The sequence below is a fragment of the Stenella coeruleoalba genome (genome assembly GCF_951394435.1).
Source record: "Stenella coeruleoalba genome assembly, chromosome: 1".
NCBI classification, from domain to species: domain Eukaryota; kingdom Metazoa; phylum Chordata; class Mammalia; order Artiodactyla; family Delphinidae; genus Stenella; species Stenella coeruleoalba.
Window position 1 is genome coordinate 105,839,419 of NC_137169.1, and position 21,835 is coordinate 105,861,253.

Sequence of the window (21,835 nt, forward strand, 5' to 3'; positions counted from 1 at the left end):
GAGGCAACATCACTATAGATGCCACATACATGAAAAAAATAATATGAGGATTCATGAACAACTTTATGTCAATAAAGTTGACAACCTAGAAGAAATGGGCAACTTTTTAGGAAAACACAACTTACAGAAATTTTGAATAATCCTGTATCTTTTAATGAAATTAAATCCATAATTTATAACATTGCAACAACAAAAGCACCAGATCCAGATGGCTATCCTGATAAATGTTACCAAACTTTTAAGGAAAAATATGAACAATTCTACACAAAATCTTTCAGAGAGACCAGCATAACCTTGATATCAAAATCTATCAAGGACATTACAAGAAAAAAAAAATTACAGATAGTATCCCTCAAGAATACAGGTGGAAAAACAATCCAAATGACATAGCTGGCTTAACACTTAAAAAGTCATTCAATATAATTTTAACAATGTGATCATTTTAAAAGATACAGAAAAAGCATTTTATAAAATTCAAAACCCATTCATAATAAAAACTTAGTTGACTAAGAATAGAGAGAAACTTCCTCAATTTGATAAGATTATTTACCTAGGGCTTCCCTGGTGGCGCAGTGGCTGAGAGTCCGCCTGCCGATGCAGGGAACATGGGTTTGTGCCCCGGTCTGGGAAGATCCCACATGCCGCGGAGCGGCTAGGCCCATGAGCCATGGCCGCTGAGCCTGCGCATCTGGAGCCTGTGCTCTGCAATGGGAGAGGCCACAACAGTGAGAGGCCCGTGTACTGCAGAAAAAAAAAAAAAAAGATATTTACCTAAAACATACAAATAATATCACAGTTAATGGTGACATAGTGTATGCTTCGCCCTAACAAGACAAGGATATCTGTTATCACCACTTCTATTCAACATTGTATTGGAGCTCCTGCCAGTGCAATAAGGAGAGAACAAAAAATGTAAAAATTGGGAAGGAAATAGTAAAACTGTCTTTATTCACAAATGACATGATTGTGTACATAGAATATCCAAGGAATGTACAAACTACCAGAAGTAATAAGTGAATTAAGCAAGGCCATGTGATACAAAGTCAATATACAAGTATCAGCTGTATTTCTTTATACTTGCAGCAAACAATTGAAATATGAAAATGTAAAAATAATACCATTTACAATAGGATTTAAAACATAATAAGGTACACAGGACTAAATAAAATGCATAGGGTTCTACAGTGAAAATTGTAAGACAGGAGAAATCAAAGAAGACCTAACGAAAGAAGAAAGAGCCTATTTCACAGAGGAAGATTTAATTGTTATGATGTCACTTCTCCCCAGATGGTCTATACATTCAATGGGATCCTAATCAAAATCCCAGCAGGCTTTTTTGGTAGAAATTGATAGGCTAATTTAAAAATTTAAATGTAATTGCAAAAAAACCTAGAATCATCAAAATCATCTTTAAAATGAGCATAAAGATGGAAGATTTATGCTACCAATTTTCAAATTGATTTTACTATCAAGGTAAGTAATTAATACACTATGGTATAGGCATAAGGATAAACAAATAGACCAATGGAACAGAATAGAGTCCAGATACAGGCTCACACATACACTGTTACTTGACCAATGGAAAAGACACCAATGCAATTCTAGGGGAAAGAAAGACCTTAGAATAAATGGTGTTGGAAGAACACAGCATCCAGATAGAAAAAAAAAAATAAACCTTGACTCTTACACTCATACCACTCACAAAAATTAATTTCAAATGGATTGCAGGGGACTTCCCTGGTGGTCCAGTGGTAAGCAATGGCCTTCCAATTCAGGGGATGCGGGTTTGATCCCTGGTCAGGGAACTAAGATCCCACATGCTGTGGAGGAACTACACTCGAATGCCGCAACTACTGCGATCGCAGGCCTCAATGAGAGAGCCTGCGTGCCTCAGACTACAGAGCCCACACACCCTGGAGCCCAAGCACCACAACTAGAGAGAGAAAACCCACACGCCACAACTAAAGAGAAGCTCGCATGCCACAACAAACAGCCCGTGCCGCAAGGAAAAGATCCCACGTGCCTCAATGAAGATCCCGCATGCCACAGCTAAGACCAGATGCAGCCAAAAAATAAAGAAAATAAATTTTTAAAAAATGGATTGCAGATCTAAATGTGAAATCTAAGTTATAAATCTTCTAGCTGGAAACACAGGAGACTATATGAGCATGGCGTGGCAAAGATTTCTTATAAAAGAGCAAAAAGTACTAACCATAAAGGAAGAAAAGATAAAATAGATTTCATCCAAATTTAAAACTTCTGCTCATCAAAAAACACAATTAAGAAAGTGAGGAACTTCCATGGTTGTGCAGTGGTTAAGAATCCGCCTGCCAACGCAGGGGACACAGGTTCCTGCCCTGGTCTGGGAAGATCCCACATGCTGCAGAGCAACTAAGCCCGTGTGCCACAACTACTGAGCCTGTGCTCTAGAGGCCGCAAGCCACAACCACTGAGCCTATGTGCCACAACTACTGAGGCTACATGCCTAGAGCCCGTGCTCCTCAACAAGAAAAGCCACCGCAATAAGAAGCCCACACACCGCAATGAAGAGAAGCCCCTGCTCGCTGCAACTAGAGAAAGCCCGCGCACAGCAACGAAGACCAAACACAGCCAAAAATAAATAAATAAATATATATATATTTTGAAATACATCTGCAAAGGATTTGTAACCAGATAGTACAAAGAACTCTTAAAACTCAATAATAAGACCACTCAGTTTTCAAAAACGGGCAAAACATTTTCACAAACACTTTGCAAAGAAGATATACAAATGGCCAAGAAATTAAATGGAAAGACATTCAGCATCATTAGTCATCAGGGAAATTCAAATCAAAAACACCATGAGAGGGGCTTCCCTGGCGGCGCAGTGGTTGAGAGTCCGCCTGCTGATGCAGGGCACACGGGTTCGTGCCCTGGTCCGGGAAGATCCCACATGCCGCGGAGCGGCTGGGCCCGTGAGCCATGGCCGCTGGGCTTGCGCGTCCGGAGGCTGTGCTCCGCAGCGGGAGAGGCCATAGCAGTGAGAGGCCCGCATACTGCAAAAAAAAAACAAAAGAAAAAACACACACCATGAGATAATACCACACACCCACAAGAATGACGAACAGTACCAAGTGCTGAGAGGCTATGAAGCTACTGGAGCTTTCATATATTGCAGGTGAGTGTATAAAATGGCACAACCTCTTTTGAAAACTTTTTGGCAGTTGCAACTAAAGTTAAACCTACCCTATGACCAAGCAATTGCACTCTTAGGCACACAAGAAAAATGAGAGCAGACGTCCACAAAAAGGACTTGTTCAAGAATAAAACACCTTCATTACACCAAAAAGTGGAAATAATCCAAATATTCATCAATAGGAGAATGGATAAACAAATTATAGATTCATACAAATAAAAAGAGCAACCTACTGATACACGCAACTACCTGGATAAATCTTAAAATCACTACATTGTGTAACGATTCCAAGCACAGAGAGTATATACTATATAATTGTATTTATATGAAGTTTGAGAACAAATAAAAGCATCAGATGTTAACTAGACTTATTTTGGTTATCATTTCACAATATACAAATATTCAGATGCACAAGTGTTGCACACCTGAAACTAATATGTTACATGTCAATTATACCTCAGTAATAAAAAACAAACAAAAACAAAAGGAAACAATGTTTACCTCTGGAGGTGGATATTGGCTGGGAATGTGCACAAGAAAACTCTCTGTATGACACCTCTGCTCCACATCCATCATTACAGTCATTCTACCTCTGAATCATACCTAGAATCATCTCCTTCTCATGATCTCCCCTGTCCTCACCCTAGGACAAGTCTCAACTGTCTCTGATGTGCAGGCCACAAGGACACTGTGCCTGAAGACTGAATGGGAGGACAAGAGCCCCCAGAGACTCATCAGATATGAGTGTTGTTCTTCTCAATGTGAATGAGCCATTACCACAAAACTTCCATTCCTACTGATCCAGAATTTTAACTGATTTTCTTTTGAGCTTCATTTGGTTTTTACAATATTTCTAGTGCCTTAACCATAAAAAATGACATTGGTTCTATGGGAAAATGTGTTCTGATTTTCAACAATTGATTAGAATTGTTAAAATTGATTAACTTTTTAGAACCCAGTCATTTCTTCATTGGAGATTTTCCTCTTCTTTTTATGGTATTTTTAAGTATCTCTAAATCTATTTAGTGGGTTTATATTCTGTATTTCCAATCATCTTTGAAAATCACGAAGGGCAGACTCTTCCATTACTTGTGTTTGTGTGTTAGAGCATGGCTTGCAGCACTGGATGCACAGGAAGCACAGCTGAAATGGAGCAGGATCCTATGGTCCTCCCCCCAACCCCCATGTCCTCTGCCTGCCTTTTGTCCGTAGAAAAACTTTAGTCAAAGTTGAGCCTGTATATACTCACTTGCAAATTTGCAGTTAGCCTAAACAGAGAGAAAATTTGAGTCAAGGTTTAAAACATTTTACAAGTAATTTTAAAACAACATAAAACATATTTGCCAAGTTTAAAAGTAATTAATTACAAAACACAATTAAAGTAGTAGAGCAGGGCTTCCCTGTGGCACAGTGGATGAGAATCCGCCTGCCAATACAGGGGACACGGGTTCGATCCCTGGTCTCGGAAGATCCCACAGGCTGCGGAGCAACTAAGCCCTGTGTGCTACAACCACTGAGCCTGTGCTCTAGAGCCCGCAAGCCACATCTACTGAGCCCATGTGCTGCAACTACTGAAGCCCACGTGCCTAGAGCCAGTACTCCACTACAAGGGAAGCCACCGCAATGAGAACCCTGCGCACCGCAACAAAGAGTAGCCCCAAATCATGGCAGCTAGAGAAAGCCCATGTGCAGAGACAAAGACCCAACAAAGCCAAAAATAAATAAATAAAATAAATAAGTTTATTAAAAAAAGTAGTAGAACATTAAAATTATGTTTTAAAATACTAAGTTTTAAAAGTAATTCTTGTATTGTTCTGAAATTCTAAAACCGATTCAGTAGGGAGATATTAATATTCAGTTTATAAAAGTATTCATCAGTTTTCCTATAACTAGGCATCTCTAGTACATTCAGAATTATCCAGTTTACAAGTAATTCATTTATAAGTTAAACTTCCAATATGTAAAAGGGTTGCATTAAAACACTTTTCAGAATTTTATTTTTAAAAGTACTATTATAATATAAGTTCACATTTATAACTGAAAACTTTTATGAAAGTTATCAGTCTAAAAAGTTACAGGTCCAAATAATATTGATACTAATATTAATTAGGGTTGTCTTAACTGCTGTAAAAAGCAAAATTAAAAATTCTATAGCATAAACAAAATAGCAATTTACTTATCTCTCATGTAAGAGTCCAAGATTAATAGATCCAGACTAGAATATCCAGTCATTTAGGGCCCCAATCTGATAGTGGACCTACTTCAATACATAGTTCCCAAACATCTCTCTGTTATCATTATTCTAGGCTACAGGAAACCATTGCCTTTAAATGGGTTAGACAGAACTTAGTGAGAACTTAGTCATATGGCCACGTGCAGCTGCAAGGGAAACTGGGAAATACTGTTGCTATTTGGGCAGCCCCATCCCAGCTACAGTCCTATAATTCTGTAATATGAGGAAAACAGATTTTAATGAAGAGCTAGCATTGTCTGACACCCCTCCAGCCACTAGAATTCTGTGTTCATCCTTCTGATATGCTCATCCCCACCCCAAGGGAGACAACTCCAAATTCCATCCAGGTCCTACATCCAGCTCAGATTCTGGGATCTCTGGGTGACTTGCAATCATCTCCCTCAGACTCAGATTGGCTTTTTGTGGTCCAGCAGCTCATTAACTCAAAGGAAGTCACTAACTTCTCCAACACCCAATAACCCATGGTCTAATAGAAACAGGATGATTATATGAGAACTTCTTGTTCTTTAGTATTCAGTGGCCCTTCTGCTGCCATAAATCTTGGGGAGAGATAAGACAAGAGGTTAATATTTTTGAAATCTTAAGGGAGAGGCATTTAGGCAACTGGAAAAAAAAACCCTGCTTTTTCTTTCTACGAGAAAGTAGCATTAGACAGAAGAAAAGATATTTGGTGACAAAAGACATTCTATTTCATGGTATTTGACGGTGAGGACACTAGTTAAATAAGGGATTTCTGGAGCAAAGTGAGAAGAGAATCCAGAACAAAAGTAAATAGTAGCTTTTTTTTTTAAAGAAAAATACGAACTTTTTGATTAGCTTGTCTTAAGATGACTATTGAGAGATTAATGACATTTTGATAATAAGAACCATATCAAAAAGACAGAACCACATCAAAACACAAAAACACTTTAATTACTGAGAAATATATATAACTCCATCCTTAAGCTTCTTTCCCTTTATTCTCTCATTAGGCTATGTTGATGTCATGTGTTCCCCACTGTGTGTGTGATTACGTGTGTGTGTGTGTGTGTGTGTGTGTGTGCATGTGTGTGTGTGTTCATATAATTCAGACCATATTTTGAACAGGAGACTTCCTGATGGAGCCAAATGATTTCCCAAACCAAAGATCTATTTTTAAACACATTTTAAAGTAGTTGAAATAAGGCAACAGCTAAAAGCAGTTCAACTAAAGTGTAAACTGTAAAGGCAGGTGCTAGGCAAAGAAAGGGGATGCAATAGAGAGCTGAGAAATGGACAAAGGACTTGTGGCTAAAAAAGACGTAAAAATATCCTCATAAAGGAGCAGTATATATAGTGATTGAAGCCAGACTGCCAGGTGTACCTTCCTGCCTTTCCACTTACTTGCAAAAGACGTAGTTGATAGTACGTTCTTCTTGGGGTTGCTGAGAGGATTACATGTGTCCATTCCCATTGTATCTTTTGTACCATATAAGGTAAACCCTTGAGAAAGTGATTGGTCCGGGAAGGATACTTTTGGGGTGATGTTAGTAAGTCAAAACCCAATGCTGGAATTATTGGCATCAAATCATCTTCAGCAAGGTTGACTCAGGGAGTAGTATGAGGTGCACAGAGATGCATGGCATCTGTCACAACCCAGCTCTCCCAGAACCCCTTACAGCTGTCAAAATAGACTCCTGGGTTGAATAAGCCCTGATTCTGACCTAGTGTATGAAATCCTATATCCATTACATTGGTCTTTTCCGAATAATTTGAAAATTTTGTTACATTTTAAAAGTGTAATCACACGGGTAGCTGTGTGTTTGTAATCACACAGATAGCTGAGTCAGGAAAGTTCTTTTTTACAGTATTTTTATTTTTTTGAAATTATCTGTTTGTGTATCAGTCTTCTCTACTAAACTATAAGCTCCTTTAAGTAGGACATTTAATCCCCTCACTCCCCACTGTACCCCAGCACCCAGCTCAGTGCATGGGTATTTTAAAGTAAATTTCTTCCCGTAGCACGGAAACAAAGATCCGATTTGTGGGGTTGGGGGTTGGCTTGGAGAGGTGGACGAGGGGCCGGGATGTGTTCTGACAGATCTCCTGAAAGACAGATGTTCTCCGCTTAAGCTTTTGAGCAAGACTTGCTTCGGGGTTGTTGGTGACAGTTTCCCTTCACCAGTAGGAGTCTGTCACTATAAGACAACACCAGGAAGTTAAAAGTGAATGGGAAGGGCGGGTGATGGAGATTCCGGCCCCTAGGGTCTCCCCTGAGAGTAGCTGAGAGTGCGGGCAACTGCAGGTGAAAAACAGAGAGGTCATAGGGTTAATTATTTCTGCCCAGAGCAGGTTTGGCCCACGTTTTCTCCCCTCTGTGGGGGTAATGGGCGCTGCTGAGTGGGCGGTGTGTTGGCTGAAAGGAGGTGGAGCTGAACAGCCCCTCCACATTGGCTATTGCTGCTGTTTGTACTTTGTTGTTTTACATTTCTTTGCAAAGAGCTGAAAGTGCAGTGCCCTCCAGATCGCAGCTGAAGGATCTGCCAGTGTTGGGGCAAAGGCAGCGAGGTCGGGTACCACAGCAGAGCTCTCAGCTCTGGGTCTCAGCTCTGGGTCTTCCAGGCACAGGGCTCACCCATCCAAGGTAGTAGTTCCCGGTGGTCCATGAGGACACTGGAATCTGGGTTCCCCAAAGGCACCTGCTGCTGCAGAATTTATCTAAATGCCACGTTCAAGCTCTTCTTTGAAAGGTATTAACTGATGTGTGCTTTCTGTCTTTTGTCATCCTTTCTTTAGGACAGGTTACACTGACCCAGCCCAGTGAAGATCTCTGGAGACCATGACCAAGAAAAGAATTGCTGTGATTGGGGGAGGAGTGAGTGGGCTCACGTCTATCAAGTGCTGCCTGGAAGAAGGCTTGGAGCCCGTCTGCTTTGAAGGGACTGATGACATCGGAGGGCTGTGGAGGTTTCAGGTAAATCTTGTTCCTTAATACTTGGAACTCTCGCTGTAACTAGGTGCATAAGATATTTTACCTCGTGTCAGGAAGTATGATGGGCTTCACAGTGATTAAACCTGCCAGACTTCAACCTGCTGACCTCCTCCCAGCAGCCATCACCTCAGGTTCTATGCAGGTTCCTCTTTCCCTACGCTGGCAGCAAAATGGGACGCAGGTATCACTCGTTCTGTCCTTTACTGATGTCTGTGAAAATGGCACAGAGATCATTTTCATTTACAGATCTTCCTTGATTTACAATGAGGTTACATCTTGATAAGCCCATCGTAAATTGAAAATATCCTGTTACAAATATATTTAATGCACCTAATCTACCTCACACCATAGCTGAGCCTAGCCTACCTTAAACGTGCTCAAAACACTTACGTTAGCCTACAGTCAGGCAAAATCATCTCACACAAAGCCTATTTTATAATAAAGTGTCGAATAGCTCATGTAATTTATTGAATGCTGTAGTGAACATGAAAAACAGAATGGTTGTTTGGGTGCAGAATGGTTGTAAGTCTATCAGTTGTTTACCCTCCTGATCCTTCCAGCTGACTGGAAGCTGCCACTGCCCAGCATCACCGGAGTATGTTACAAAATATCGCTAACCCAGGAAAAGATCAAAATTCGAAGTGTGGTTTCTATGGAATGTGTATTGCTTTTGAACCATTGTAAAGTCAAAAAATCACAAGTTGGGCACTGTCTGTAATGAGTTTTGCCGCTATCCATAAAAGGGTAACAATCTTGGTGGGGGGGTGTAGCAGAATGGCAGGCATGTAAATTGGTTGCTCTTGGTCTGCGTTCATCGGTAAGTGATCTAGAATACTGCTTACAACTCCTTCCAGGAATCCCCCTTTTCAATCTCTTCTAACCTTACTGTTTTTTTTTCTTTTCTTTCTTACCTTCCTTCCTTCGTTGCTTCCTTCCTTCTTTACTTTAAACAATTCTCTAATGATTCTAGTGCTTGAATAGGATATAAAATCTGGCTGCCTTCCTTGCTTTGCACTTTTCCTTCACTTGAGAAATCAAAGCAGTAGTCCCGTCTTCAGAGAAGGGCAGAGGGCACCTGCAACTGGGTTTTCTTGTCCTTGCACAGACTCAGTTTTAAAGTTGAGTTGCTTTAATATGCACACCGAGTCCTGCAACTTGTTACTAACAGTTAAGGTATCTTCTTACTTAAATGATAGTTAAGCTTATTATATGTCAAAGAATATCACCCTCCTTAACTGATCTCCAAAGCAACATCCATTGGGTTTGCTTTTCAACTCACTTTTTAAGCCAGTGAATGGTATTAAGGTGTCCAGATTTGTTTCATATTTCACAAAACGAACACGGTGCTGGCCAGCTACTTAAAAGTGGTTTCATTCGTTCATAGCATTCCTTAGTAGAACAGCAGTACAGTTGTTTTGCATCTGGGCTCCGTCTTGGGGACTAACTCTATTTGACAATCGTCCCTATTCGGATCTAGGGTGGATACTCCTTAGCACACCATGCATGCCTCGGTCATAATCAGTCTTGGGCATGGCTGAAAAGACTGTTAATTAATATTTTGTAATAAATAGGAAATTTTACTTTTGAAATCCAGCCACAGCATGGTGTAGAGGTTAAGAGCACGTCTGGGTTCAAATCCTACTGTGACCTTGGGGAAAACCATTAACCCTCTCTGTACCTCTGTGTTGTCATCTTTAAGAAGGAGATAATATTGGCACCCACTTCATAGTTATTGTGGGGATTAAGTGAATGAATACTCATGTCATCACTAATAACAGTGGCACAATAATTGCTAAACATCAGTTATTATTCAGTTGGCCTAGAGTGTGGCCCACACATTTGGTGTCTGGTAAGCATCCTAGCCAGGTCTGGCAACTACTGACCAGGCATGAAATTAGTGAAGGGTCCACCATCCTACCTGATTATCAGGTTTTACTTCCAAAGTGGTTTAAACTTCCTCTCTGTTAAAGACCCAATTTGGAGTGTTTTCTGATTATACTCTTGGCAAAACTTCAGCACCTTATAAACTGCTTTCTTGAAAATAAATAAGCTATATTTCATCATAATGCTCTGACTGCTGTTAAGACAGACCACATCTGTGTCTATTACATTATATACAACATACATATATTTTACATATATTATAAAGGCACACACAAACACCACTATATTTCTAGAGCCACGGGGGATGCCTGGCATATATTAGGCACCAAATATATTTACATTTTATAAATGAATCCTAGAGAAGCAAAATATCTTGGGTGGCTGCTTAGAATGCTTGTGAAATAGAGACCTTCATTCTCACATATTCCACAGTTACACAGTTGTGGAGCCTAATTGCAGATTAAACATGTTTTACATGCTGATGCTGGTTTCCTCAAGAATTGCCTCAGATCTGCTTTTCTGTGACCCCCTTGCTTGTTATTTGGAGCCTTCCTCTCCCCATCCTACCTCCCCTAAATTTTCTGTAATTCATTGGGGGTTTCATATATAGGATCGTCCCAAGCACTTTGGAATGCCACCATTGCTACCGGGTGTCCAGTAAGCCACTGGCAACTCAGGGCTTCCATTTTCTCTTTCTTGTAACAGGTCTCAGGGACTCAATATAAATTTCTTTCTTCTTGATCTCCTCATTAATGTTAGACCAGACTGATGGTGAAAAGTCGGTAGTAATGTGAGACATATCACTTTAATTTTCATACTGCAATATTACTTTATGAACGAAATAGCTTAAAATGATAAATCTCTTATGAAATGCTGAGGTTTTAATGAGCATGTATTGCTGGAAAATAATTTTTAATATTCTTTAGTCAATCTGAATTTTAAAAATCCTTAAAGCATACCAAAGCAGTGCTTCTCCAACTTTAATGTGCACATGAATCACTGGAGCTTTTGCTGAAGTGTACATTCCGATTCCTTAATCTGGGGTGGTGCCAAGATTCTATATTTCAGGCAAAGCCCCAGGTGATGTTGATGCTACTGATCTGATAACTACAGTTCACGTAGTGAGGTTCTAAAGTGTATATGTGATACAAAGATAGCACATGGATACAATATAATGTAAGATGGGCATATTTAGAACATTTTAATTTAAAATATGAAATTAAGTAATAAACACCCTTAGTTGAATCGGTGTTTAATTCTTAAATATCAACCCCCCCCCCAAAAAAAGACAACTGAATGGATACAAAATACTTAAAAGAGGGTAACTGTAGAGCAGTGGCTGTCAGCTTTGGCTGCAACACTGAACAATCACCTGGGGAACTTTAACAAACTTTAACAAATACTGATATCAGTCCATCCAGATTCTGGTTTTATTGGCCTGGGGTGTCAATAAAGCTCTCCACTAGCTATTTCTAATGTGCAGCCAACATGGAAACCTTTGCCCTTCAGCTTTTACCCCAGCTTTCCCAGGTGATAAATGAGGATCACATTGCGTGTTGAAAACAAAATCGATAACAGTTCATTGAACAAACATTTCTGAAGCTCAGACTTTGTTAGATGGTGTGGAGACACAGAGTTATATAACTTCCTGCCACTGCCCTCAGGCATTCTGCAGTTTAGCTAAGGATGTGTGGAGAAAAGACTTCTGAGGTGGATGGGATAAATTCTGGTGCCCTGAGCTTTCCGGGGCCACCACACGACCTCTTACCAGCAGATCTCAACCTTGTCTACCCATTAGAGAAGGAGCAATTAAAACAGGGTCCCTGGGCTTCCCTGGTGGCGCAGTGGTTGAGAGTCCGCCTGCCGATGCAGGGGACGCGGGTTCGTGCCCCGGTTCGGGAAGATCCCACATGCCGCGGAGCGGCTGGGCCCGTGAGCCATGGCCGCTGAGCCTGCGCATCCGCAGCCTGTGTTCCGCAGCGGGAGAGGCCACAACAGTGAGAGCCCCGCGTACCGGGAAAAAAAAATAAAAAACAAAAAAAACAGGGTCTCTGGGAGTAAGGACCAGGCATTAGTATTTTAGAGTTCCCCAGATGAGTCCAGTGTGAGTACAACGCTGAGAACAACAGTCCTAAGACAGCTTCTGTCCCACGGGATTCTGAGAGTCTGTCAAAGGAACAGAAGATCCACACTGTTCTCACTCCTCCCCCTGAAGGGGAGTCATTTTTCTCCTTTCTTCTGCCCTTACTATTGCCTCCAGTCCCTTCAGTTCCAATTATACTACCCTACGTCCCTGGTTCTCTCTTTTCTCATATGAACTTCCTACTCAATGCGAGTCATGTGCTTAGGCAGGAAATAGAATCACGATACATCTCTAGAGGGCAGATTATTCGCCGATGGTAGGAAAAACTAAAATGCAGGAGCAGAAGCTGCTTCTTCCACTCACTGACCCAGTACTGCTCTGCCCTCACTCTCTTTTGTAAAGCGGTGAGTTGACAGTAATGAGCCCTACGTAGGGTCCAATCAGGTGTTTAGAAGGGCTTGAAGGTTTTTGTTGACACACAATAACACTTTTTTGCCTTAGTTACTTGAAAAAGAATACAAATATATGATTATTGTCACAGGAGTAAGATCTGTGATTCATTTAGCTCAGTGACCCCAACATACCTGCTGTGGAAAGCATGACTCCAATCTTTGTACTAAATTTTGAACCCTTGGAAAACAGGGACAGACTTGTATTTTTTAGCATTAATATAGTGTTTTTATTACAGAGAGACTTTAGAAATATCTACTGAATGAATGAATGAAGTCAAATTTGATAGGAATGTGTCTACCCCTGCCCCCTCAAACATCTTGGTTCCAAAAGGACCCTACCACTCATTAATTTAATTTTTTTTGAAAAAACGTGCTATGTACAAACAACATGTTTAAGTAAACTTTGAATTTTAGAACTGTGTTAGATTTACAGAATTATTAGGAAGATAGTACAGAGTTCCCATATACCCCATGCCCAGATATTATTAATATCTTACATTAGTATGCTACATTTGTCCTAATTAATGAACCAGTATTGATACATTATTATTAGTTGAAGTCCATGCTTTATTCAGATTTACTTAGGTTTTTCCCTAACGGCCATTTCCTGTTCCAGGTGTTCCCATCCAGAACACCACGATGCATGTAGTTGTCATGTCTCCTTAGGCTCCTCTTGGATGTGACAATTTCTCAGACTTTCCTTGTTTTTGATGACTCTGACAGTTTTGAGGATTACTGGTTAGGTATTTTATAAAATGTCCCTCAGCTGGAATTTGTCTGATGTTATCATCATGGTTAGACTGGGGTTATGAATTTTGGGGAGGAAGGCCTTAGATGTAGGGTGCTGTTCTCAACACATCGTATCAATGGTACACACTATCAAACTTATCACACCGATTGATGTTAACCTTGATGACCTGGCTTGAGATGGTGTTTATCAGGGTTTGCCACTTTAAAGTTGCTCCTTTTTTTCTCCCTTGTCATACTATACTCTTTGCAAGAAAGTCACTAGTCACAGTCCACACGTAAGGACAAAGTTGGCTATTCTAGGCCTTTTTTTTCTTTCCACATAAATTTTAGAATCAGTTTGTCAATATCTACAAAATAGCTAGCTTAGATGTTGATTGGGATTGTGTTGAATCTACAGATCAAGTTGGGAAAACTGACATCTTAACAATACTGAGTCTTCCAATCTATGAGCACAGCATATCTTTCCATTTATTCATATCTTTGTTTTTCTTCTTCTGTGGTTTATGGTATCTGCATATAAGTCTCATACATATTTTGTTAGATTTTTACCTAAGCACTTAATTTGGGGGGAGTGTTATTATAAATGGTACTTTTTTTTAATTTCAAAGTCCAATTTTTCATTTCTGGTATATAGGAAAGTAAGTGACTTTTGTATATTAACCTTGTATCTTGCAACCCTGCTATAATTGCTTATCAGTTCCAGGAATTTTTATTTTTAAATCTTTGAGATTTTCTACACAGACAGTCATATCATCTGTAAAAAAAAATCATTTTATTTATTCCTTCCCAATCTGTATACTTTTATTTCCTTTCTTATCTTATTACATTAGTTAGGATTTCTAGTGCAGTGTTGAATAGAAGTTGTAAGAGAGGATATCCTTGCCTTGTTCTCAATTTTATGGGAGGGAAATTGTCCATTTTCTCACTATTAAGTATGCTGTTAGCTGCAGGTATTTTGTAGATGTTCCTTATTAAATTGAAGATGTTTCCCTCTATTCCTAGTTTGTTGAAGTTTTTTATCATCAAGTTGTAGTATAAACAACATTTCTACAAAAATAAAAGAAAAAATCCTACCTCCTTAATAAATCAATTTGTTTTTCCTACTTTGAAGTTTTATTGATTTAAAATAATTAAAATATACTCATATAACAGGGGAGAGATTATACAATGTGTAATTATATAAATATGGGTAGACATAGGTATACAGTTGCCCTAGGCATACATAATATTATATATTTGGTGATTAGAATGTGACCTTAATTTTGTAATATTACTTTTTCCACTTAAAGTTATAGGCCATTTTCAGTGTTCCTATACAGATTTCAAAATGATAGTTTTAAGTATCTCCAAATTCAATCACTATAATTCACTCATTAATTCATTTCAAAGCATTTATTAAGCATCCACTATGTATGAGGTACTGTCTTGATGACAGAGGTGCAAAAAGTAAGACACAAATCCTACTTTCGGGTACCTCACAGTCATAGAAACAAATGCAGAATATCGCGTGTTCTAATTTGCCTTGATGGCAATCTGAGCAGAGAGTTTTGGCAGCTTGGAGGTTGAATGGGGCATTTAACTCAGTGGAGAGGACAAGAAATATTTCTCCAAAGAAGTGACATTTAATGTGACTCTTGAATGATAGATAGGAATTTTCCAAATGAAGAAGCAGTACTATACTGTTACAAAAGTTTAAAGTTGTGAAAGAGTCTGGAATGTTTCAACAACAATTTAATGACTCAGAAGCTTGAAATTAATTGAGGAGAGCACTAAGTGAAGATACAAAGGTGGATTGGGATAGATTGTGAAATATACTGAGTTTCAAAATAAGAAATTTGCTTTTCCAAATGGAATCAGTAGAGCCCATTAAGCAGTGGGTTGACAGGATCTGCTTTGAATTTAGCAGGATACTTAAGGAGTGGTGTAGAAGGTAAATTCTTCATCATATTGAGATACCATAATTTACTAAACCCTTTTCCTATTGGGGGAGGGGGGCATTTTAAGTGGTTTCTAATTAATAGATATTTTAAATACTATAAAATGAATATATCTATGCATTTGATTTTATATTATTTTGCAATTTTCCTTACAGCAAATTTTTGTGAATAAGATAAAAATATCTTATTCAACTGTTTTTGTAATAAATTTTGATGTATTTCATTAGTTTGTTATGCATTTTGTGAAATTTATTTCCTTTTTCTATATGTACCTTTCTCAGTATAATTCAATGTACATCTATTAAATATCTACTACATGCTATTTATAATTTTATATGCTGTGGGAAAGAGCATGAATACAAGTCAAGGGGCCTACAATCTAGTTGGGGAGATAAAGAATAGACTCTAAGACATTATGGAGGTCTTTGAATCCTAAGCTGAAAAATATACACTAGAGAAAACGGGGCAGCATCCAAAATTTTAATTAGGGCAGAGATACAACCATACCCTAGAAAGAATACTTTGGTTGAAATAGGTAGGATAGATTAGAAGAGACCTGTAGAAACATTATTAGCAGCCAAAGGGAATGAGATCTTGAAGTATGGGGCAGAGAAATGGGAATGATCTATTCAGGATTCTGAAATTGAAAAATTCTTCTCTAAAAATGGGAGGAAAATCATCTCTAATGTGGGCAAAGCCAGTGAACACTCTCCTTTGTGGCCATTCAATGTTCAGTAACATCCATATATCTTTTTCTGGAATAAAAAGAGAAGAGGGGGTCCAAGTTGGTTAAGGTAATTTTCCATAATCAAAACAATTTTAAAAAATTCTAGTAGAGTTGAAAAGTCATCATTTATGATATCTCAGTGAAAGGCTAACATAACAATCTGGGTAGATATGGCGCTATTTTATGTGATCACTACAACACCCCCCATGAGGTAGTTATTAGAAGTTTTTGAGGAAGCAAAGAAGTTAACCTTGCTGGCAAAAGAACAGTGAACTGGGGTTTGATATCAGCTAGAGCAATGCTTCTCAGCTTTCAGATGCATCTGAATCACTTGAAGATTTTGTTAAAAGGCAGATTCCAATTCAGTAGGTCTGGGATGGGGCCTAAGATTCTGCATTTCTAACAATCTTCCAAGTGATGCCCCTGCTGCTAGTCCACAGATCGTACTTTAGGTAGCAAGGATCTGGAGCAGTGGTTCTCAAATTACAGTGTATTTTGTTGGGCATTAAATGGTTCTGAGACCAATTCCAGTGTGTGTATGTGGGTGGCGGGTGGTCCTCAGACACCAGCAAACAATTCTCAAACACTAGCAGAATGTCCAAGAATTCAACTCAATTGTGATCCCTATCTACACAGAGACAGCGTCAGATTCCACAGATTGAGGGCTCAGTCCTACAAGACTTCACCCTCGACTCCACTTCAGACACCAGTCATAAGCCCTGGTTATTACCTGGGCTTCTGAACAACCACCTACAGATTGGAGGTTCCAACAACCCCCTCCTGGGATTTGGACTTCAGTTGCCATTCTCAAGTCCAGGTTGTTACCTATACTTCTGACCAACCGAGTATAAATCAGAAATTCCCACAAACCCCTCCCCCATTGGGTTTGATTAATTTGCTAGAGCAGCTACAGAATACAGGAAACCCATTTACTCACTAGGTAACTGGTTTGTTATAAAAGAATATAATTTAGGAACAGGCAAATGAAAGAGATACATAGGGAAAAGGACACTGAGCTTCCATGCCCTCTCCAGGCACACCGCTCTCCCCTAGTCTCTTCGGTTCACCATCCTGGGAGCTCCCTGAACCCCACTCTTTTGGGTTTTTATGGAGACTTTATGACATAGGCATGATTGATTAAATCATTGGGCATTGGCTATTGATTCAACTTCCAGCCCCTGTCGCCTCCCCAGAGGTCAGGGGATAGGCAACTGAAAGTTACAACCCTCTAATCACAGTGTTTGCTCCATTGGTAACCAGCCCACAACCTTAGTTGCTTTCTAAAGGTCACCATATTAACATAACAATAGACACTTGTATCACTCTCAACAGTTAGGAAATTAGGAGAGTATTGGGAGCTCTGAGCCAGGAACTGTGGAAAAAGACCATATATGAGAATATATTTTGACCATCTGGATAACCAAATATATATTTCTTATAAATCACAATATTGCAGCATTTAGCTCATTTCACTTTTATGTTATAAATAATGCTGTCATTCACATCCTTTAACATAAATCTTTGTCTACAATGCTGAATCTTTCTTTAAAAGGCTAAGTTGCAAGGGTTTCATATTCTTGTCACATTGCTGTCCAGAAAATATTGTACTAAGATCTCATTTCACCTCATTTTTGCTAACACTGAGTAATTGTCTTTGTAATTAGTAAAAACGAGGTAAAATGGGAACACTTAGTGGACAGAATGTAAGTTAGTACAGTGTTTCCTGGAGAACAATGTGGCAAGTGTATGAAACTCTTGAAACTTCCCTAGGCTTTGAAATATATATACTATTTAAAAGACTCAGATGGGGAGTTCTTACTTGGAGTCTTACGTCATGGCAATCAGGTGACAGCTGGGCCTGGATGTGTGCTATGACCTCCCTGCTCACATATTTAGAACGTCAGTTGGGATAACTAGACCTTCTGGGGGCTGGCTGCACATCTCTCTATCCCAAACATGCTCTTCATGTGGCTAGCTCAGGCTTCCTCACAGGATGGTGGTCTCAGGGTAGCTGGACTTCTTACGTGGCTGCTGACTTCCACCACAGCAAGCTTTCTAAGAGACTCAGGCAGAAACTGCAAGACTACTTATCACTTAGTCTTGGAAGCCATTCAGTATCATCCCAACTGCATGCTGTTGGTCAAAAGCAAGTCATAAAGACAACTTAGATTCAAGGGGAAGAGACTGCACGAGGGCACAAATACTGGGAGATGTGAAGGGTTGTGGGGAGGGGACTTTTTTCTTTTTTTTTTTGCTGTACGCGGGCCTCTCACTGTTGTGGTCTCTCCCGTTGCGGAGCACAGGCTCCGGACACGCAGGCCTAGTGGCCATGGCTCACGGGCCCAGCTGTTCCGCGGCATGTGGGATCTTCCCGGACCGGGACACGAACCCGTCTCCCCTGCATCGGCAGGCAGACTCTCAACCATTGCGCCACCAGGGAAGCCCGGGACTTTTTAAATTGGCATTTCTTTCAGAAAACATTTTCAAATGTTTGTTGGCTGTTTATAAACCATGACCTTAATTCTCAAGTTGCCATGAATGCTTTTTACTTACTGCAGGAAGAACCTGAAGAAGGAAGGGCCAGTATTTACAAGTCAGTGGTCATCAACACTTCTAAGGAGATGATGTGCTTCAGTGACTATCCCATCCCAGATCACTATCCTAACTTCATGCACAACTCCCAGGTCCTGGAGTATTTCAGGATGTATGCCAAAGAATTTGACCTTCTAAAGTACATTCGATTTAAGGTAGGGAATTTCGTGGGTATCTCTGTGTTTTGAGTTGTCAAGTAAATGAATAACTGGTCTTATTTACCAGTGCTTAGATTGGTTTGATATGCTCATGTATCTATTCTATCCAGAATCCACTCTTTGTCTTCCCTGTGTCTCAAAATATTCATAGAAAGGTCCCTCTTCTATGTATTTTGACTGCAGATCCAGGAAGCCACCTTCATTTCATTGCCTTCATTCTATATCATTTGATTACAATAAAATAATGAGGGGAACTGACAGGCATGGGAACTTTAAAACCTTCTGTTTCCACAACTTGCTGCTTAGCCCTTTTATACTTTCTGAAGTACTTTCCAGTGCATTATTAATGTGATCACAACAACCCAGTAAAGTAGGTATTGAAAAGTTACGAGGAAGCAAATAAGTTAACTCTGGCATAGAGGGAGGAACATTGAATTGGGAAGCAAAAACCTGAGTTCTAGTCTTTGCTCTACCACTAATCAACTTGTGACTTCAGACAAGTAAGTTCCTCAACGTTGATGTATCTTAAGTTTATTTGTAAAACAAGATGCCTGTACTAGATCACTTCACTGGTTCCTTCCTGCTGTAAAGTCTTCTGTGATATTCCTATCATTCTAAACCATGACCATAAAAGAATCAATACTCTGACAGCTGGCAAAAAGCCCAAATCTTCTACCTTCTGATCATTCTACTAAATCATGACTCTTTCTCTTTAACAACTAAATTAAAATGGCAATATCCAGTGACGACTTCCAAAGTCAATCATTTACAGCCTAGTGGTACTTCTCTTCACTTCTTTAAACACTTATTGAAGAGGTTTATTACCATACTAAACAGTGAAGACACAAAAACAAAAAAAATTAGTGATTTCACAGTCTAGTTATAGAGATAGAAAAATGAAGAGAAATTTCATTGTAAATATAATTATTAAAAATGAAGAGTTAGTGATAAATGCCACAGAAATCTATACATGGCAGCTCAGAGGAGGGTTGCTTAACCCATCAGGGCATGAGGCATCAGGCACCAGGAAGGTTTTCTTAGAGGAGATAATACCAAGCTAAATGTTGAAGGGTGAGTATCTCCAAATGAAGAAAGAATAAAAGCATGATCCAGGCAGAAGCACCAGCCTGTGTAAAAGTAAGAACATGATCGAGAGGAACAATAAATAGTATAGGATGGCTCGGGTATACAAGAGGGGTATCTCTATTAGTCAACCAAGACATTAGGGTCATAAACCCAGAAGCACATAGAACACATTCTTTATGTTTCCTTAAGCTGGGTAGAGTAACCCATATTTATTACTATTTTTTAAAGCTAAAAATTGTGCCACTGACTATCCCATCTCACACCTTCTTTCTTTATAGTTACTTGTAAAATGGGCATTTATGGGAGTCAGAGAGGTTCATTTACATAAAATATGAGCCACTGAGATGTTTCTCTACTCTATTAGGAAAGGGAGCCCTCTAGCTCAGTCACAAGTTTAAGGCCAGACAGTGAGAACAGGACTTGAGGTAAGAAGGCATCAGAGGGTCTCAGGATGTCTGGGGGTATGGGGAGGAATAGGCATTTCGTGCATGGAGTGTCTCAGAAGCACAAGAGAAGCCCAAACTTTATTCAAGTATCACATTGCCCTAGGGTATGGTCCAGAGAACTAGTAATTTGCACTTTTCTAGAAGCAGTGGAGAGTGCAACATTAGTCTGCCAACTCTGTTTTATTTAGCTTGCCTCATGGAAGTTTTCTCACTCTGACCACAGCCCCAAACAAAAAAGTTCTGATTTGTGGAGTATGAAAATGAAATACCCCTGCATGAGGCCTGTTAGGCGGTAGCAGCCCTTTGTTTACCCTCTGCAAGAAGAGTCCTGTCAGGGAAGATGTCCACTATATGGGCTGTGGTTATAGTGCCCTGTGGCTACCCCTTTACTTTTCAGACCACCGTGTGCAGTGTGAAGAAGCAGCCTGATTTCTCCACTTCAGGCCAATGGGAGGTGGTCACGGTATCTGAAGGGAAAAAGGAGGTGAATGTCTTCGATGGAGTTATGGTTTGCACTGGCCATCACACCAATGCTCACTTACCCTTGGAAAGCTTCCCTGGTAAGTAGCCTACAAGGAAGGAAGACACTTGAACTATGCCTGTGACCTGATCCCTAAAGAATGGGAGGAATGTGGTCTGAGCGATTCCTACCTTGGGATGAAATAAAGCTTATCCTAATTCTGCATATTCTTCTGAAAAGTGATGGGGTAACTTGTATTAACGCTATTTAGGAGGTAGAGATACCAGTAATTTGGGGGACTAGAGGGAAATTAGAAGGCTCTATATTTAGTTTTACAATAATTTTAGTTTTTTAAGGATAAAAGTTGATCTGCATTAGATTGAATGATGGAATTTTTCTTTTTTAATTTTTTTTGGAGTATAGTTGATTTATAATGTTGTGTTAGTTTCTGCTGTACAGCAAAGTGAGTCAGTTATTCATATAAATATATCCACTCGTTTTTAGATTCTCTTCTCATATAGGTCATTACAGAGTACTGAGAAGAGTTCCCTGTGCTATACAGTAGGTATTTATCAGTTACCTATTTTATATATAGTAGTGTGTATATGTCAATCCCAGTCTACCAGTTAATCCCTCCCCCACACCTTTCCCCCCTGGTAACCATAAGTTTGTTTTCTACATCTGTGAGTCTATTTCTGTTTTTTAAATAAGTTCATTTGTACCATTTTTTTTAGATTCCACATATAAGCGATATCATATGATATTTGTCTTTCTCTGACTTACTTCACTCAGTATGACAATCTCTAGGTCCATCCATGTTGCTGCAAATGACATTATTTCATTCTTTTTTATGGCTGAGTAATATTCTATTGTATATATTT

At 39.5% G+C, this 21,835-nt stretch overlaps 1 protein-coding gene across 2 annotated transcripts in view; it reads left to right on the forward strand.

The window, feature by feature from the left end:
* Positions 1-8,217: 8,217 nt before the first annotated feature.
* The window catches only part of LOC307188317 (flavin-containing monooxygenase 5-like), a gene marked incomplete at both ends in the record, with an annotated part of 38,073 nt that continues 24,455 nt past the window's right edge, over positions 8,218-21,835 (forward strand). The window contains 3 exons of one of the 2 annotated variants that reach the window (XM_079925331.1): positions 8,218-8,361; positions 18,771-18,959; positions 20,892-21,054. In XM_079925331.1, the coding sequence (XP_079781457.1) occupies positions 8,227-8,361; positions 18,771-18,959; positions 20,892-21,054 (487 nt within the window). The remainder of the gene's footprint in view (positions 8,362-18,770; positions 18,960-20,891; positions 21,055-21,835) is intronic. The other variant, XM_079925330.1, reaches the window with a different exon arrangement.